The following is a 19,705-nucleotide window of genomic DNA, read 5'->3' as shown; positions in this document are numbered from 1 at the left end:
TAAGTCCACTGTGGCTTTCTAACTTCAGAACACAATACACAGTAAAAAATATTTTATATCATGGGACTGTCTCCATACACACAAAATCTTTCTCTCTCCTGAGTGTGTATATACACAGCACATAGTTTATGACCTATTGTTACCCTATTATAGGGTCTGACCAACTTTTTCTGTCAACAATCAGAGAGTAAATATTTTAGGTTTCAGGTCAAAAGGCAAGATCAAGGATATTACACAGACACTTATATAGATGCCTATATAATCATTTAATATGCAACCATTTAATAATGTAAAAATCATTCTTGGCTGGGCTTCCCTGATAGCTCAGCTGGTAAAGAATCCGCCTGCAATGCAGGAGACTCTGGTTCGATTCCTAGGTTGAGAAGATCTGCTGGAGAAGGGATAGGCTACCCACTCCAGTATTCTTGGGCTTCCCTTGTGGCTCAGCTGGTAAAGAATCTGTCTGCAATACGGGAGACCTGGGCTCGATCCCTGGGTTGGAAAGATCTCCTGGAGAAGGGAAAAGCTACCCACTCCAGTATTCTAGCCTAGAGAATTTCATAGACTGTGTAGTCCATGGGGTCGCAGAGAGTCGGACATGACTGAGAGACTTCCACTTCATCCTTAGCTTGAGCAGCCAGGGGTCCCAGCACTCAAGCTAAGGACCCCTTAGCTTGGGTCCATGGGCTGCCATTTGTTAATCCCTGTAGCATGAACAATCCATTCTAATATCTTCCTCCTTCTCTTGCTCTCTTTTTTTTCACTTTTATTTTTAATTCAATTTTTATCTTAATGGGAAAATATTTTGTAGATTTAAGAATCATAAACCCATATGTATAGAGTATCTCGTTTAAGCTTAACCATACAAAGCACAAGAGACCATCTGGCTTCCTTTCTTTGAGGAAATGGAAAGGTCAGTAGAAGCTCCCCAACTTGCTCAAGGTCACAGATCTGTTAAGTGTTGGTTCAAGACTCAAAGCCAGATTTTCTGACTTAGTTCAGTGCATTTTTTACCATAAGAAACAGGTAATCCAGTGTAAGAGGGAGGTGAGGGACAGCCTGAGATAACAGTGAATGAAGAGTCCGCATTTGAGAGCCACGGACCAGACGCCGAGGGCAAGTAGCCCAGACTGGAGCACCGCGATCCATGAGAGACATGTTCACTGCTATCATCACCGAGACCCCTGCTGCACTGAAGCCTCTTTAAACAAAGGGCAGGTGCCCGGATGAACCGGCCTGAGTTTCATCCTCTCGTCTCAACCGTGAGCGGATGAAGTCCCTACTTCCTTGCTGTGTCCTGAAGCCATGATTAGCTGAGCACATGCATTTCACCCATAGAAAGGACCTACTTTGACCCACCATTTAGAGCTGGCTAAGGGTTTCCAAGGTGGTGCTAGTGGTAAAGAACCTGCCTGTTAATGCAGGAGACGTAAGAAACTTGGGTTCGGTCTCTGGGTCAGGAAGATCCCCTGGAGGAGAAGATAGCAACTCACTTCAGTATTCTTGTCTGGAGAATCCCATGGACAGAGAAGCCTGGCAGGCTACAGTCCAGAGGCGGACACGATTGAAGTGACTTAGCGCACACACACGGGTTTTTAGAAGCCGCCTGCTCTCTGACACATTTCTGTGGACCTTCCACCTGTAATCCAGACCGAGTGCGGCCAGATGCCCTGATTGTGCGTCACTTTTATTTCCCAGAAGTCAGTCATGACCAGGCCCTCTCGTTTTCCCAGGAAACGCTCCTGCAAACTTTCAGGAAAGCTCAAGCCAGACTATGTCTCAGGTATACCTTTCAGCTCCTTTTCTCACTACTGCGTTCAACTCATAGGGTCAATATTCCCCATTCTTTACACAGCTAGCTTTGTGCCTGCTACTTAAACTAGGCAATATTTTGTTTAGGGCTACATTGTAGAAGTGATAAAACTATAAAGAAAACCAAGGACATAATTAATGCAGAAGTGGGGACAATGGTTACATCTGTGGGACAGGGAGAAAAATGTGATTGGGGACAAGCACACAGGGGACTCCAAAGCTCCTGATAACACTCTATCTCTTAATGTGGATATGACTAGGTCCAGAAGAGATTTCACGTGGCAGGTCTGAGACTGCTACCCTTAAAAAGGCCTACAGGTTGGCCCTTGTCTGGTGTCCATATACCTGGGTTTTCAGGAAGTTTCCACCCTCCTCAGAGCCAGTGGGAGCAGCTCATTGTGCCTAACCTGTACAGTGTGGCTTAAGCTTTCCGTGTGGGTCCTCGTGTGGAGTTTTGCAATGTACTACACAGGGGGTGCCTATAACCAGCTTCCAGTAAAAACCCTGAGCACTGAGTTTCTACTGAATTTCCCTGGTAGACAACACTTTACACATTCCTCTTTTGATGCAAGCTTCACTTTTTAAAACTGCTTATAGCAGAAAAGAGGCTGTGAAAATTAACGTGAAAAACACCAACAGTTGGTAAGAACATGAAGTGACTAGAAACCTCAAATACCTCATGGTGAGAATATGGATTGTTTAAATCAACCACCTGGGAAACTCTGACAGTATTTACTAAAGCTGAACATATGCAGAGCCCATAAGCCAGGAATTCCATCCCTAGGTTTATACCCAACAAGAGACACATCCTTATGTTCACCAAAGATGCACTAGAATGTTCACAGTAACACTGTTTCTAATAGCAAAAAAAAAACCTAGAAAACTACTCAGATGCCTACCAACAGCAGAATGGATAAAGCATGGCTTATTCATACCAGGGAATTCTATACAGGTATAGAATGGTTTATGACCACATGGATCTTTCAGATAAAAAGAAGCCAGACACAAAAGGGTACCAACTAAATGATCCAATGACCATAGGCACAAAAGGGGCAGAACTAATCTAAGGTGTTAAAAGACAGGAGATAGTTATCCTTGGGGTAAGGGGCGACGTGCCTGGAGGGGAGAAGTGGAGGGCCTTCGAGGCCGCGGGGAAAGGTCCATTTTTTGATCTGGGTGCTGACACTGCAGGTGTATTCAGTCTGTAAAAATGTACTGAGCTCTCCATTTATATGTATGTGACTGATTGATTTACTGTTAATAAAAAGTTTTAAAAATTCCTGAAAATGCTAGCAGCTTCTCAATTGTTGATATTTTCAATTCCAGAAAATAAGGAAAATACAAAAAAAAAATTATAAAGAAGATAATAAAACTGACTGAAATAGGTAATTCTATTAGTAACTCAGTCTTTCCTATAGAGTTTTAAAAATAATACATAAGTACCCTTATCTTTTTAAAAGTGGCTCAAATGGTAAAGAATTGGCCTGCAGTATGGAAGACCTGGGTTCAATCCCTGGGTTGGGAAGATTCCCTGGAGGAAGGCATGGCAACCCACTCCAGTATTCTGGCCTTGAGAATCGCCATGGATAGAGGAGCCTGGCAGGCTACAGTCCATGGGGTCGCAGAGTTGGACATGACTGAGTGACTAACCACACAGATAACCAAACATATAGTTCTTGTAGCTTGCTTTTTATATTTAACATACTACAATCATTTCCCTTTCCTCTTAAATATTCTTAGATTTCTACTATAAAACTCTACCATAATTTATATTGATTAGTTACCTAATGGTGGACATTTTGGTTGCTTCTAAGTTTTTCTTGAATAAATCACACACACACAAATTCTGAAGAACAATTTGGCTACTGTGAAAATTTTTATGCACATGCTCTTAAAAATTCTTCTACAGACATGTTTGTGCAAATGTTCAAAGAACAGCCACTGCATCACAGAATGTATTAACAGAAGAGTAATATTACAACCTAAATGCCAGTGAGCAGAGTTCTAGTGAGATAAATTAATGTATATCCATAAATGCAATACTATGCAAATATTTTTAACTGCTGTAGCACTACCTGCACTAATACAGTCAATCTGTTAAATGATAAGAGCAAGTTATAAAACAGTAATGTGGTGTGACTCCATTTATTAAAAAAAATTTTAAGGTAACAGACACAGATATATATGTATATATTCATACACAGAAAATTTCTGAAAGATGAACAATTATTAACGATGATCACCTCTGGGGAGTGCAATGAAGAGTGGGCTAGGGCACAGGGAGAAAGAAAAGTATACTTTTGGGTTTTGTCCCTTTACAGCCTTCTATGACAGATAACTGTTAATCCAAGAGACAAATGTAATTTTAATTCTTCTAGGAACCATGTTAAAAAAGTCACAAGCAGCAGGTAAAAATTAAATTTAATAATTTAACCCAATGTAATAAAAATTTTATCATTTGAAAATACAATCAGCATAGTATTATTAATTAATATGATGCTTTTCCTTCTTTAGGGGTAGGAAATTAAGTACAAACTACTATATATAATAAGCTTGTTATATATATAATAGTATAGATATATAACAAGATATACAGCACAGAGAATATAGCTAATATTTTACAATAGCTTTAAATGGAGTATAATCTATGAAAATACTGGGAATCACTATTCTGTACTAATATAAAACTGTAAATGAGCTATACTTCAATTTTTAAAATATTTTACTTTTGCTCATAATAAAATTTCAGTGTCTGATGTGTACTTCACACATACACCACATTTCACATCAGTCCAGCCACCTGTGACTAGTGGCTACCATACTGGACAGTGAAATTCTATACTGTTTGACTTAAAAAAACAGTATGCATTAATTTTATATTAAAAAGGCTTTTAAATTTTATATTAAGTTTTAAAAGGCATGTTATAATTTCAGTTACAACTTGCTGCTTTTCTAAAATTTTCCTTTTAATTCTTAAGAGAAGAAGAACGATAATGGACTAGGAATCATGAGACCTGTTTACAGCAGAGTTGTGACAAATGAAAAGTTTAATACATTCTTACCTCTTTCTTTTCAAGACTGCCAGTCAGGTCTTGTTTCAATATTCTGGTCTGTATTTTGCTTTCCCTTGATTTTGCTGGCCGCTGTACTCTTCCTGATGTGACTTTCACCTTAAGATCACCAGAATTCCCTTTCTTCTTAGGCAAATCCTCAATCACTTTCACTAAAGGAGGAGGTGGCTAAAAGGGAGGAAAAAAAATCCAGTGGCTATCTTTAGAAAACAGACCTGCAAACATAGTATTTAATTTTTATTTTGGTCAATTTAATACTGTGCCTTGATACAAAAAGTATAAATAAAGTGTCCAAGAATGTTTCCTTGTTGACTAATGAGTCAAAGCAAATTTCTGCCAAATTCCTTTGAGGAACACAATAAAGATCTTGATGAACAAAGATAAATAGAACTGAATGATTCCTTGAAGGCTGGCCTTAAGTCATACAGCATCAATCCATCTTTTATGCTTGCACAATAAAAGTTCGTAGTACAGTAGTAATCTGTAGCCCATGGCCCTCTAAAAGGCTGACAGAAGCACCCTAGTATTCTTTGGGCTCCAGTGAAATTTCTTTTGAGGGAAACTGTCACGTGACTTTCTCCTGACAGCCAGCACCCCTGCCTCTGTCCTCGGTTACATTTTCTAACTTACATGGAGATGGCTCGGTCCCTCAACTGCATCGACAGCTTCAGAGGCCGTGTGCAGACAGCACGGCCTAGACGCCAAACCCTCATTTTGATGGGGCTTGTCAAATAGGAAGATAAGCCTCCAACAACTTCAACTTACTTGACTAAGACAGTTCCTTTATGAATAACACTTTCTTTGAAATAAAACGATCATCCTTGTTCAAAGGAAATGAGCAGGTAAAGTACCTCTGGCTTTCTGAGTTCCAAACATGATTAAAGTACACTGACTTTCACAGGGTGTTTAAATGTTTGAGACCATTATGGCCGAGTGTTTCCTTAGTAATTAGCCCAGACCCAGATCAAAGACAGATGGATTTGTGTTTTTTAAATAATTTTTTCTTGAAGTCAAAGTGGCAATGCCTCTTAAATGAGAACACAAGGAAAACCCCAAAAGTCCAAATGAACGAACATATTAGATTTTCAAAAAACACAAATTATATCCATTACCTTGAATCAAGCTGTCATGAAAGCCAGAACACTGTGCTTCCATGATGACATACAATGGAAATCAATCACCATTCTGGGAAAGCTCTTTGACGCAGAAACCAAACTTTTTTGACCTCCTCCTCCCTCACCGGCAAAAGAAATAAGTAGAACAAGGCAAACATTCTGACTCTTTTTAAATAACAGACTATAAATAGACTACTTTGAGGTTTCAAACAAAACTTTTTCTCATGTTGCCTTCAAAAGTTTAGGGCTTCTGCTTTTGAAGGAACAGCAGTTGTTCACTTAGTTGCTAACTTGTGTTTGACTCTTTTTATGAGCCCATGGGCTGTAGCCCACCAGGCTCCTATGTCCATGGGATTTTCCTGACAATAATAATGGAGTGGGGTGCCATTTCTTTCTCCAGGAGGTCTTCACAAACCAGAAATCAAACCCATGTCTCCTGCATTGGGAGGTGGATTCTCTACCATTGAGCCACCTGGGAAGCCCTTGTTTTTGAAATTTGCACCTATTACAGGAGACCCTCGGAGAAGGCAATGGCAACCCACTCCAGTACTCTTGCCTGGAAAATCCCATGGACGGAGGGGCCTGGTGGGCTGCAGTCCATGGGGTCGCTAAGGGTCGGACACGACTGAGCGACTTCACTTTCACTTTTCACTTTCCTGCATTGGAGAAGGAAATGGCAACCCACTCCAGTGTTCTTGCCTGGAGAATCCCAGGGACGGCGGAGCCTGGTGGGCTGCCGTCTGTGGGGTCGCTAAGAGTCAGACACGACTGAGCAACTTCAGTTTTACTTTTCACTTTCATGCATCGGAGAAGGAAATGACAACCCACTCCAGTGTTCTTGCCTGGAGAATCCCAGGGATGGCAGAGCCTAGTGGGCTGCTGTCTATGGGGTCGCACAGAGTCGGACACAACTGAAGCGACTTAGCAGCAGCAGCAGGCTAACAATTCTCATTAAGTGCAAATAATGTTATTAAAATTTTTTAAGTCTGCAAGAATAGTAGAGTATAATTCCATATGTTTAAAGAAAATGTATTCACATGTGCACACGACACATACATACAATTCTCATTATTCGCGATAGTTACGTTTTACAGAGTTGACACAATGCTGAGTTACTGAAAACTGAATTTCACCAGCAGACAGATTCACAAATAGAATCTGTGAATATGCAGGTTGACTGTATACATTTACACACATAGAAAAAAATACTTGGTAGGCATACATTTCAAAATCATCTGAGAATGGTTAGACTTATTGAATTATTTGCTTATCTGTATCTTTTCCTTTTTCTCTGTAATAAGAACTTCTTACTGATGAACTCATTTGTAGGGCAACAGAGACTCAGACATAGAGAACAGGCTTGTGGACACAACAGGGAAAGGAGAGGGTGGGACAAATTGAGATAACAGCATTGAAACATGTGCATTACCACATGTAAAATAGCCAGTGCGAATTTACTCTATGACGCCAACACCGGGAGCTCAACCCGGAGCTCTGTGGTGTCCTAGAGGGGTGACACGGGGTGGGAGGTGGGAGGGACGGTCAAGAGGGAGGGGACACAGGTGTATCTATGGCGGATTCACGTTGATGTATGGCAGAAACCAACACAACATTGTAGAGGAATTATCCTCCAATTAAAAATAAATAATTTCTTTCTTAAAAATATTCCCCTCCCCACCCCAGAAAAGAGAAGGAAACAATCTAAAGTAAAACTTGCTTTGTTATTTGATGCAACAAGCCGGAGAAATTCTACATTAGTGTAAGAGAAGTGGGAAATATATTTCAGATGAAATGTGCAGGGTAACAACAGATGTAGAAACGCGCACGGTGTCTACAAGGGACAGTAAGAGAAGTAGAAAGCACAGGGAAACACGCTAGGTAGAGAAGACAAGACAGAGAAGACCGAGAGGCAGGCAGAAGAGTGGATTTAATGCAAGAGGCAAAGGAAAGGAGGCCACAAGAACAGCATTATTTTAGATGATGAAAGTCTTATTTTAGAAAAATGGAATGTGGAAGATGATTGAAGAGGAGGAGCAGGCACCGAGGGCTCTGAGTTTAGGTATATTTATCGAGATTACTATTATTCGAGAGCAGTCAGTGAGCACCAATACAAGGATGGCCGAGATGGCGAACAGGTGGCCCACGTATAGACATTTCAGATTCAAGGAGTTCATGACTTAGTATTGACTCAATTCGGGAAAGAGAGGAATAGACACAGTCATAGGTGCTCCACGGTATCTAGACTGCAAGAGGGGAAGAAAGAGAAAAAAATGAACAGACTGGGATTGCGGACCTTTTGCAGGAAACAGATCAGAGGGGTACCTCGAGTGGGACAGAAACAACAAACAGAGGCCTTTGACAAAGGCAGCAGTGTAAGAATGGAGCATAGGTGAGCACAGTCTGGAAATGTGGCTTTGGGAATAAGAACGAAAAAACACATCCAGAAAAAGGGATAATGGTGCGAGGAAGTTACAAAATTGTAACAGAGCTTTTACTTTTGATGATACAACATTTAAATCTTAAAAGAAAAAAGCTAAGTTTACTTGATAACATACCTTATTTATTTCTTTCGTTAAAGTCTGAACTGAGTATATGTTCAGACTGCCATTTTCCATAATAGATGCAATGTACCGTCCATGTGGGCTAATTACTGATGAGCTAATTCCATCATCAAGGCTCCCAATTTCAAAGAGAAGTTTACAAGTCTGTATATTAATAAATCTCATAATACCATCCTGACTTAGCACTCCAAGAACCTAAGAGTAGAGAGAAACAACATGTGAGTTCCTAAAACATATTTAAACTTCAAGTCTCAGATGTTAACTTGACTTATTATGGTGATCATTTTACAATATATACATACAAATACTAAGTCATCATGTTATACACCTGAAACTAACATGAAAGTGAAAGTGAAGGTGCTCAGTCCTGTCTGACTCTTTGTGACCCCATGGACTATACAGCCCATGGAATTCTCCAGTCCAGAATACTGGAGTGCGTAGCCTTTCCCTTCTCCAGGGGAATCTTCCCAACCCAGAGATCGAACCCAGGTTTCCTACATTGCAGGCGGATTCTTTACCAGCTGAGCCACAAGGGAAGCCCACGAATATTGGAGGGGGTAGCTTATCCCTTCTCCAGTGGATCTTCCCAAGCCAGGAATTGAACCAGGGTCTTCCTGCATTGCAGGCAGATTCTTTACCAACTGAGCTATGAGGGAAGCCCCGAAACTAACATGTTCTATGTCAATTACACCTCAGTTTTAAAAAGTCAAACTACACACTTACACATGTGTGTATTTACATATGTTCTCTCTTGGGGGGCATGCAGTGGCGGGGTGGAGGACAATCAGAGGAGACCATACTCGCAGAGAGCCACGATGTTTATTTAAAATCCCTGATCACGGCTCACGCAGATTTGCCCAGTTCAGGTCCAGATAAGCCTAGCCTTAACCAGAACCAGTAAGGAGCCTATCCTAGGAGATTACAGAAAGGCCACCGGAGCCTCTTCCCTTCCCACCCAGGCAGGCCTATCTCCACCAACCCCTCCAGGGGAAGGAGAGAGGAGTACAGTTCTCCACTTTGACTCCACACTGGCTGGCAGAAGCGGGAAGGCTGGAGGGCTTGTTTCCCTTCTCCATCCTCAGCTTGAGCAGAGCTGACAGCTGTCCTGCTGCCCCACACAAACCTGTGACCTCGCTGTTGTAACCAGCATTTGGGTTGTGGAGGGAGAAAGTCTGTGAGCTGCAAAAAAGGACAGTGTTGGGGTGGGAGGAAGTCCAAAGGAAGCTAGTCATTTAAGGGGGAAAAAAACAGCTGTAACTCATACAACTTTAAAAATTAAAAACATGTACTAAAAAAGCTTAAATGCATAAAACAATAAACCCCTCTGCTGCTTCGTCTACAGGCTCTTTCCCCGGGGCCAGGGGCTGGCAGGCAGCGTCACCAGGTGATTCTGTGAAGCACTGACATCCCTTGTTATGTGAAAGCCTACAGTTTGGAGGTAGCTGGAGGCAATTTGAAGGTGACAATCTAAAAAGCATGCTTTTCTGTTGGTCACATGGAAGGAATCCCCTCATTCAGTTGACGGCACTTCTCTGGAAGGCAAGATCTATCAAAACTACAGATGCACATAATGCTGGTGCCACTACTTAACTCTGGGATTTTATTTTTCCCTGCAGACAGGATGTGTGAAGTGACATGTGCAAAAGTGATGCAGTGCAGTATTACTTGTGCTAGAAGAGAACTAAAAACAGGTTGAGTGCCCAATAATAAAGGACTGGTTAAAAAAATTGATACAGCTGTAAAAAAGAATGAAGTTTTGTACTGATATAGGATAATCTTCAAGGTAAACTAAGTAAAGAAAAAAAATGCAAAATGGGAAAAATATAAGGTTATATAACAGCAGTGGTTTTGGAGAGTGAGTAACGGGGCAAATGAGACAGAAAAGGAAGAGTTCACTTTATGCCTTTTTTTTTTAGTGTTTTCAACCATGTGAAAGCATTATCTACTCAGAAAACTTAAAATAGATATGATAAATACACACACACACATACACATACATATATACATAAAACACACATATAAAATTTGTTAATGGCAAGACCCAAGATAATTTAAAATAAAGAAGTTAAGGTTCAATTGCCCAACTATTAAACTATTAAAAAGAAAAAGGGTGTGTGGAAGGGAAGCACTTTGTAAACTAAGGCTAAATAGAAAGAAAACATGTTTCATAGGCTCGAGACAACCTGTTATGGTAGATAAAACACAGCACAACAAAAAGGCAAGGAAATTTCCATTCTAGTCCTACTTTTAATCCTTGTAACAGCAGTGTTGACAAGTCACTTAGTTTCATGTCACAGTCTGTGAAACATTTCCTGCCTATGCTCAAAGAATTCTTTAAGGATCAAATTAAAAAAATAGCACACTTCATCACCCTGTAAACCGGAGTAAGATATAAAGTATACAGATTTTAGGGAAAAGGGTAAATTATCCCTAAAATCTGTATACTTATTTTAGGAATTAATTATCATTAATATATAGAAACTAAGATGTTTTCCATTCTTTCAGTTTTAGACTCTTAACAAGTTAGAGTCGGACACGACTGAGTGACTGAACTGAACTGAACTGAACAAGTTTTTGGCAATTTCAAATCCTTGAAACAATCAGGCTGCCATAAGTTAAATGAGAGCATATAGTGCAGAAATTGATATGATTTTTCCAAAAAAGTACCACATTACTAACCTTTATGTTACTAACCTGATTAGAACCAGCATCAAAACTATCAGGAAGAAATTCGAGATGGCGAATGGCACGAACTTTGGTGGGCATCTGGATAATTCTAAATAGCTGTTTAGCTTCCAAGCACCACAAATGAATGTGATTTGATTTGCCTCCCGCAGCCAGGATTCGGCCATCCCTGCAGAACAGACAGGTAAAAAAGACTGGATTAATTATTTATAGCAGCACTATCCAACTTGATCCAGTATCATGATGGAAACGTTCTCACCTATGCTGTCCAAAAATGTCACTACTGGACTTCCCTGGTGATACAGTGGATAAGAATCTGATGCAGAGGCCACAGGTTCCATCCCTGAGTGCGGAAGATTCCACATGCTGTGGGCCACTAAGCCCATGCACCACAACTACTGAGCCCTCGCTCCAGAGCCTGAGAGCCACAACTGCTGGGCCCACATGTCACAACAGGAGAGCCCACCAGTGAGAAGCTTGCGCACTACAAGGAAGAGTAGCCCCCACTCGCCACAACTAGAGAAAGCCTGCGCCCAGCAGAAAAGACCAAATGCAGCCAAAAATAAATAAACAAAAACCCAAACAGCAAGAACCAAAATAGTCACGATTAGCCATGTGTGATTACCGAGAACTAAAATGTGGCTAGCACCTGAGGAAATTAATTCTTAATGTTTATTAATTTAAACAAGTGATGTTACAGAGCTGGGAAAGGAAGGAGATCTACTGCAAGAATGATGTGAATGGGCCAGTCACAGGGTGACCTGGAGGAAGAATTCCATGCTTGTCAGTATTGCTGATTGGCCAATACAAAAATGTTGAGACAGGAATAAGGTTAGTATATAAGGAAGAATGAGAAGCAATATTCAAGTGTGGCTGAACACTTAAATTAGATGGGGAAGGAAATAAGATGACAAAAGGGAGGGAAGCCAAGACCAGAGGACAAAAGACCTCAGGGGATATGGTGGGGAGTTGGACTTTCCTAAGAGCAATGTAAAGCCTTTCAAGGGAGTTGGACAGGGGAATGATTTAATGATTTAAGAAGACCACTCTAGCTGCTTTGCAGAGACTGAGTTTAGGAAATGAGATTAAAAATACACAAAGTAAGAAAGCTATTATATTGCAGTAACCTGTAAAAGGGCTTCCCTGGTAGCTCAGTGATCAAGAATCTGCCTGCAAAGACACAGGAGACATGGGTTCAATCCCTGGGTCAGGAAGATCCCCTGGAGAAGGGAATGGCAACACTACAATATTCTTGCCTGGAGAATTCCATGGGTAGAGGAGCCTGGCGGGCTCCAGTCCATGGCATTGCAAAGAGTCAGACATGACTGAGCAACTAACACACACACATCATAGACAAAGGGTTGTATCAAGAGGGTTCAGAGTCGACCTGAAGATAATCTCACTGGTCAAAGATGAGAGAACCAGAGCATCACTAAGAATAATAATTTTAATGAGTCAAACCACGTCAACTATGCTTAAATCCATGAGTTTACAAAGATTAAAGACAGAAGACCTTCAATGGCCACCTCTGAATATGCCAATAAACAATCCATTATTTGGGGGGAAAAGGGTTTTTTTTTTTTTTAAGATGAAGAAATCAAGCATTTTATCCTGCTTTTCCTTTACTAACTGTACAGGAAAGTAACCAAAGAGTTGATGAGAGGAAGCTTCTTTCTTGAGAGGGTTCTGGTTAATAAAGGAGAAGGAAAGACAGAATAGTTCCATTTTGCTAACCTCCAATGCAACACAGGACATCTAGGTGATGATCACCAATGACCACTAACATCATAAGAAAGAGTTCTGTGTCCCTCCAGATGAAAGTACACCAACCACCTACAATGTCTTCTTGCTCCCAAATCAAACCAGATCAGATCAAGCCTCCAACTTACAGGAAATATGACATAACCAGTTCATAGTAAATATAGATGAGAAAAGATCACATTAAATAGCATCACAGGGATGTAAAAAGCAGAATCTAGAATATAGAAAACTACAGGACAAATGACCAGTTCTTTAACAAATTAACTGCAAAGAAAATATAAAGAGAGCTATATCAACCAAGGCCATGTGTGAACCTTATTTTGTTCCTAACTTGAACAACCAACCACAAAAATGATTAATTAGACCAATCATGAACTATGAATAATAATTAGATATAGTATTATGAATTTGTAAAGGTGTAATATAGTACCACAGCTGTGTTTCAAAAAGGGTCCTATCCTTTAGGGATACACGCAGAAATATTTATGCATGAAATGATACACTTGGGCTTTGCTTTACAACAACACAGTACAGAAGTAGTAGACAGTTACCAGTGGTAAAGAATCTGCCTGCCAGTGCAGGAGACACAGGCTTGATCCCTGGGTTGGGACGATCCCCTGGAGGGGGAAATGGCAATCCACTCCAGTATTCTTGCCAGGAAAACCCCACAGACAGAGGAGACTGGCAGGCAGTTTATGGGATCGCAAAGAGTTGTACATGACTAAACAACAGGCAGAATTATAGACAAGACAGGAGTGGCTATTAGTTGATGCTTATAGCTAATGAGAATACCAGCCTTACGATTCCATATACTTTTTATATTTTTGTGTACAATAAGTAAAAATCTTAATACCATATCTGAGATCATATCTTAGTTTAAAGGAAACTTTTGCTCGTATGACAATAAAATACTGAATGAAAATTTACAAAATTTCACTGGAAGTTAAATTTCTTAAAAATCCTCAGTGTCTCAAAGTGAATATTACCTAGTCACGGCAAACACTTTGTATAATATATTAGAGCTTTCAGGTGGAGCTGGCAATTGATATTTGCAAACAAGAGTATCACATTCCCAGGCGAAGATGGAATTATCTTTAAAACAGCTGAGGATGGTATTACTTAACGGTAGAAAGAAAACCTAAAAAGGGAGGAAAAAAAGTTATTGTTTATATAAGTATCATTTAACCCTCTTTAAGTTTAAAATTTACAAGTAGTTAATTCTTTCTTAAAATTATTTTTTCTTAAACTGGAGAAAATACATTTACAATACATTCCAGGGGATAAAACCGGTATTTTATATACTATTATAAACCAAAAGAAAAGGTAAACTCCTTTAAACAAAAAATAGGTGACTAAAATGACAAGTTTATTCATAAAATACTAACAATTCTTAAATATTTAACCTTATAAAAGATTCAAATGAAAATAAGATACCATTTTATGTGTATCAAATTTACTTTAAAATAATGCACAAACTATACAAAACACAAACCATACATATACACAAAATATACATAGTATATTTATAAGTTATATACTAATATAACTTAGTATTAAATACTAACAACCAAATGTTAAAAATATTAAATATTAAACTATAGAAAAAGGAACTGTGATACACTCCTGCTGGTAGTAAAAACTGACTAAAGATACTGTATATATCTCAACAGTCTTATATTTCTTCTGAATAATCAATCTGCTTCTAAGGATTAATTGTTTGAGGAAAAAAAAGCAAAATGCTTTAAGATAAATGTGTATAAATGTTTGCTAAGCATTTTTGCAAAAGTAAAAACTTGAAAACAAATACATGATGTTAGAGATTTTATATTTTATTAGGGATTCTCATTTTATTAGAGATGCAATTTACTTAATGCACAATTGAGACTGAAATTGGTGGAAAAGCTGAAAATGTCATTTTATTCTCATAATTTCTATTTCTCTATTACATAAGCAGTAAGCAATGCTTACGTCAATAATGTAACATTTTTATTAAAATTGACCAATATTTTCTCATAAATTTCAGTGGCCTCAAATAGAACTTTGTGTGCCATCTGTGTAAAACACACAGAGGGAGGTAGAAAAAGAAGCAAAGAACATGAAAAAAATTCAGTACCCTAAGGACAAGCATTCCTAGCTATCCCCTCAAAATAAATTCCTGCAAACAGCTAACAGTTACAGCTCTAGCTATTTATTCTTTTTTCCCTTTATTTTTCCCTCAATACAGCTTTGGTCTTCTCTTTTATTCCTCTGAACCACAGAAGAATTTCTTTATACACTCGTCTGCCCACAGGAAATCTACCCTAAGACCTGATGCATGGAACCCCAAACACTGCGGACAAAACTGAGCAAGAGACGCAACATCCTTCGCAGCTGAAGATACTTGGTTGGTTCTGAGTGGGCAGAAGTCCTGTCTATCTTGCTTATTCTTGTGTGGTCAGTGGCAAGCACAATGACTAGAACTTAGTAAAGGTGCGCAACAGTTTTTTGTTGAATAAATGAATGAACAAACCTTTTTCTTACTAAGTTGTATAGTATATGCATCTTCACCTTTGACAGTTTATGTCGAGTTCTAGGTATTTGTTCTTTGGTTCCATCCAGATCAGCCTTCTTAACCGCATTAGAACTGACTATAACACTTTATACTGAACACATCTTCTTGTGTCTACTACTGTGTCTTTACAAGCTTTATTATTTTTAAAACATATGACTGTTTTTGTGTTGGAAAGAGAGGGGCAGGGACTCACTGAGGAGGCAGAGCACCTTTAAGGATTTGTTACCTTTTATTCTGACATCTTCACAATTTTACTGGTGTCAGAGGGAGTGCTATTAATACATTCTTTGGGGATGAAGTGTTCAGCATCTCTAACACTGGTCTAGAGTGTCTGAGTATTCAGAATCTAGATGTAACCATCGTCACAGTAGTGAGAGAGATGTCCAGAGAAAGAGAAGGATCAACACGGCATCTACCATGGCTTTCCCCAGTGTTACAAAAACAATGGGTCAATAAAGCATCCACATGAAATATGGCAACCTTGCAACTAATTTGTATTACTGTCATCCAGCTATTGTATACATATATAGTTAGGCAATGATTCTAACAGTTAAAAACATTACTATAAACATTTTAGAGAATTGTATATATATATTTTTACATATATATTATATATAATACATTATCTCTTTTTTGATAATAATGCTAAAAAAACATACATACATGCATACAAAATGTTCTATGGAACATACTGGTTAATTAGAACAATCTACTAAGGACCACAGCTATAAGACTCTAACAGATGCTAGCTCAACTACATCAGATGCCGAGGCCCTTGCCTGATCCAGCTTCTCCTCACTTTTGTCCTGGGCTCCCTTTATCAAAGACAATCTGGTAGGTCTTTTGCCAACAGTTCCATTATATTAAGAAGATTTGTAATATGAAGGTCTTACAGAAAGAACTGTTAGTGTATACATTACAATCTATAATGAATGCATTAAAACAGTTTCCAATCTGATGTCAAAAAAGTGTCTTAAAATTTTTATTATAATTAGCAGTATTTTTCTAGAAAACTAATAGTTTATTCCTACTGGGAGAAGCAAAAGCTTAAAAGTTAATAAGCATCAGCTGCTATTTTGAGGAATAGCTGTGATAGATTATTGCCTACATGATTATTCATTACTGGATTTGTAATTTTAATTGCCAGATTTTAATGATTATAAAATTGTTCCTAATGAATCATGTCATTATTTAGACAGTGTCATCTCCTGACAAACACAAAATGCTTAGAAAAAACTTCAAGAGCACTAACAAAATATACTTTATGAAGGCTGGCTGTGCCTTTTCCTTACAAAATATGAAAATCCTAGGCTTCCCAATTCATTTTTGAGAGGTATGTGAATTCTTTTCAAAGTTGAAAGAGTTCAGGATAGTAGTTAGAGAAGGCTAATAGTGAAATGTACAATTCAGCTAAAATGTAGTGAGTGCCCATGCATATGCAGACTAAGCTTAGTGACACACTATTAAGTGTTCTCTGATGCCATCATCACAAAACCTTGTCTGATACATACTGAACCACAGTAATCAGAAATCTTAGGATTTATTCCAAAATCTCTAGCTAACAGGGCTAAATGTCCTACCTCCTAGTATCAACAAAAGAATTAAAATTTTCTAATTCGAAGAAATGTAATTGGTTCACCTGAGAGCATAATGGAGCCACTTCAGAGTAAACCAAGCTTCACCTCAGAACTGCACCTCTTTCATAAGCTACGTGACACTGGGCAAGTTACTTAATATTCCTGAAGTGCAGTTTCCCCAACTATAAAATGTGGATAATTGTATCTACCTTTCAGGATTATTTAAGCTTAAAAATAACAAAACAAAGTGTTAAGTACATAATAAGGACTCAACAATTGGTATCTATTACTGCTGCTGTTTAGTTGTTGTGTTGGACTCTTTGCGACCCAATGGACCGTAGCCTCTGTCCAAGACAGGCTCCTCTGTCCAAGAGATTTTCCAGGCAACAATACTGGAGTGGACTGCCATTTCCTCCTCCAGGGGATCTTCCTGACCCAGGGATTGAACCCAAGTCTCCTTGCGTCTCCTGCACTGCAGGTGGATTCTTTACCACTGAGCCCCCTGTGGTATTGCTATCTATTACTATCAATTACCACTACTGCTAGGTACAAAAATCAGTGGAAAATGGATGGAATGGTAAATTCTTTAAAAACATTTTGAAGTCAAACTATCGACTGATAGTTTCTAATCTGAAACCTTTAGTGTTCCAGAATTCAGAACTACTTATGATCTGAGAAAGGGATCAAACCTGGGTCTTCCACATTGCGAGCAGATTCTTTACCATCTGAGCCACCAGGGAAGCCCAATACAATGCATATTCTATAACATTATGTAGAACGCTCAGTGACTTGGAGCGACACCCCATACTCAAATATATTAATAGTTCAGCCTCAGGTCAACTTAGTTCAGATTTTGCTGCCAGATGAATTCCAATCAGATTCTGCCACCAAATGAGTTATTAAAAAACATCTGGGTTTTTGAGTTGCTAATAAGGGATTATGCATCTATTTAATATAGTTCAAAAGAAAAAGAATACAGTTATCTTATAGCTTTTTAGAAGATACCTAATTGCACTGAAATAATCCTATAAAGCTGGATAATAGATAACAAAAATAACAGCAATATAGAAACAGCAGCAGCTGCAGCTAACTTGTGCTAAGCACTTACTATGCACAAGCTTCGTGCTAAGCGCTTTGCACAGATTATTATATTCAATCTTGAAACCAACCCTGAGGTAAGCACTATTATTTCCATCTTACACACAAGGTGAATAGCTTGTCAAAAATGATTCATGTGAATCTACTCAAGACTTAGACTTAAATTCAAGTTTCCAAGAAATCAGTAGCATCAGCTGCTACTTTGCAACAAAGGTTCATTAGTCAAAGCTATGGTTTTTCCAGTAGTCATCTATGGATGTGAGAGTTGGACCATAAAGAAATCTAAGCACCAAAGAATTGATGCTTTTGAATCGTGGTGTTGGAGAAGACTCTCGAGAGTCCCTCGGACTGCAAGGATATCAAACCAGTCAATCCTAAAAGAAATCAGTCCTGAATATTCATTGGAAGGACTGATGCTGAAGCTGAAACTCCAATACTTTGGCCACCTGATGCCAAGAACTGACTCAATGGAAAAGACCCTGATGCTGGGAAAGACGGAAGGCAGGAGGAGAAGGGGATGACAGAGGATGAGATGGTTGGATGGCATCACCAACTTGATGGACATGAGCCTGAGCAAGCTCCAGGAGGAGCTGGTGATGGACAGTGAAGCCTGGTGTCCTGCAGTCCATGGGGTCGCAAAGGGTCGGACACAACTGAGTGACTGAACTGAACGTACAAGATATCAGTTGAGAAAACAAGTTAAATAATGCAATGAGGAGACAGTAAGACAAATCCAGAATGTGTGGCATTTTTCAACACAACTAACTGGCCTGGTTTCTTAAAAAAAAAAAAAATTAATGTTATGGGAATAAAAGAGAAAAGGTGGGAGACAGTTTTAGATTGAAAGAGCCATCATAAATGAAACCCATATCATCATGTGTTACCATGTGTCATCAATGGGAAAAAAAAAATCACAAAATTTGTATTTAAAATATAAAAGCAGACTCAGCCATAAAAAAGAACAAAACAATGCCATCTGCAGCAAATGGATGGACCTAAAGATTGTCATACTAAGTGAAGTCAGACACAGAAACACAAATATGATCACTTAAATGTGGAATCTAAAAAAAATGGTACAAATGAACTTAAGTTATAAAACAGAAGCAGAGTCACAGATGTAGAAAACAAACTTATGGTTCAGTTCAGTTCAGTTTGGTTCAGTCCCTCAGTCGTGTCTGACTCTTTGCGACCCCATGGACTGCAGCATGCCAGGCCTCCCTATCCATCACCAACTCCCAGAGTTTACTCGAACTCATTGAATCCGTGATGCCATCCAACCATCTCATCCCCTGTTGTCCCCTCTCCTGCCTTCAATCTTTCTCAGCATCAGGGTCTTTTCCAGTGAGTCAGTTCTTCGGATCAGGTGGCCAAAGTATTGGAGTTTCAGCTTCAGCATCAGTCCTTCCAATGAACACTTAGGACTGATCTCCTTTCTGGTTGGATCTCCTTGCAGTCCAAGGGACTCTCAAGAGTC

The 19,705-nt window shown here is 39.1% G+C and overlaps 1 protein-coding gene and 1 long non-coding RNA gene across 10 annotated transcripts in view; one reads left to right on the top strand and one right to left on the bottom strand.

Moving 5' to 3' along the window:
- LOC112579206 overlaps window positions 1-15,361 on the top strand; it is a 66,692-nt gene extending 51,331 nt beyond the window's left edge. For all 3 annotated transcript variants that reach the window (XR_006545025.2, XR_006545024.2, XR_003103686.3), the window contains exon 3: window positions 15,230-15,361. This is a non-coding gene — a long non-coding RNA (uncharacterized LOC112579206). The remainder of the gene's footprint in view (window positions 1-15,229) is intronic.
- The window catches only part of TBC1D31 (TBC1 domain family member 31), a 63,310-nt gene that overhangs the window by 27,257 nt on the left and 16,348 nt on the right, over window positions 1-19,705 (bottom strand). For all 7 annotated transcript variants that reach the window (XM_006045603.4, XM_044928793.2, XM_006045604.4 and 4 more), the window contains 4 exons: window positions 13,992-14,143; window positions 11,254-11,413; window positions 8,554-8,754; window positions 4,875-5,051 (listed from right to left, as the gene is read on the bottom strand). In XM_006045603.4, the coding sequence (XP_006045665.2) occupies window positions 4,875-5,051; window positions 8,554-8,754; window positions 11,254-11,413; window positions 13,992-14,143 (690 nt within the window). The remainder of the gene's footprint in view (window positions 1-4,874; window positions 5,052-8,553; window positions 8,755-11,253; window positions 11,414-13,991; window positions 14,144-19,705) is intronic.

The sequence above is a fragment of the Bubalus bubalis genome, chromosome 15, assembly GCF_019923935.1.
Source record: "Bubalus bubalis isolate 160015118507 breed Murrah chromosome 15, NDDB_SH_1, whole genome shotgun sequence".
Lineage (NCBI taxonomy): Eukaryota > Metazoa > Chordata > Mammalia > Artiodactyla > Bovidae > Bubalus > Bubalus bubalis.
Note: the sequence above shows the minus strand (reverse complement) of the source record. Positions and strands in the feature narration are given on the sequence as shown.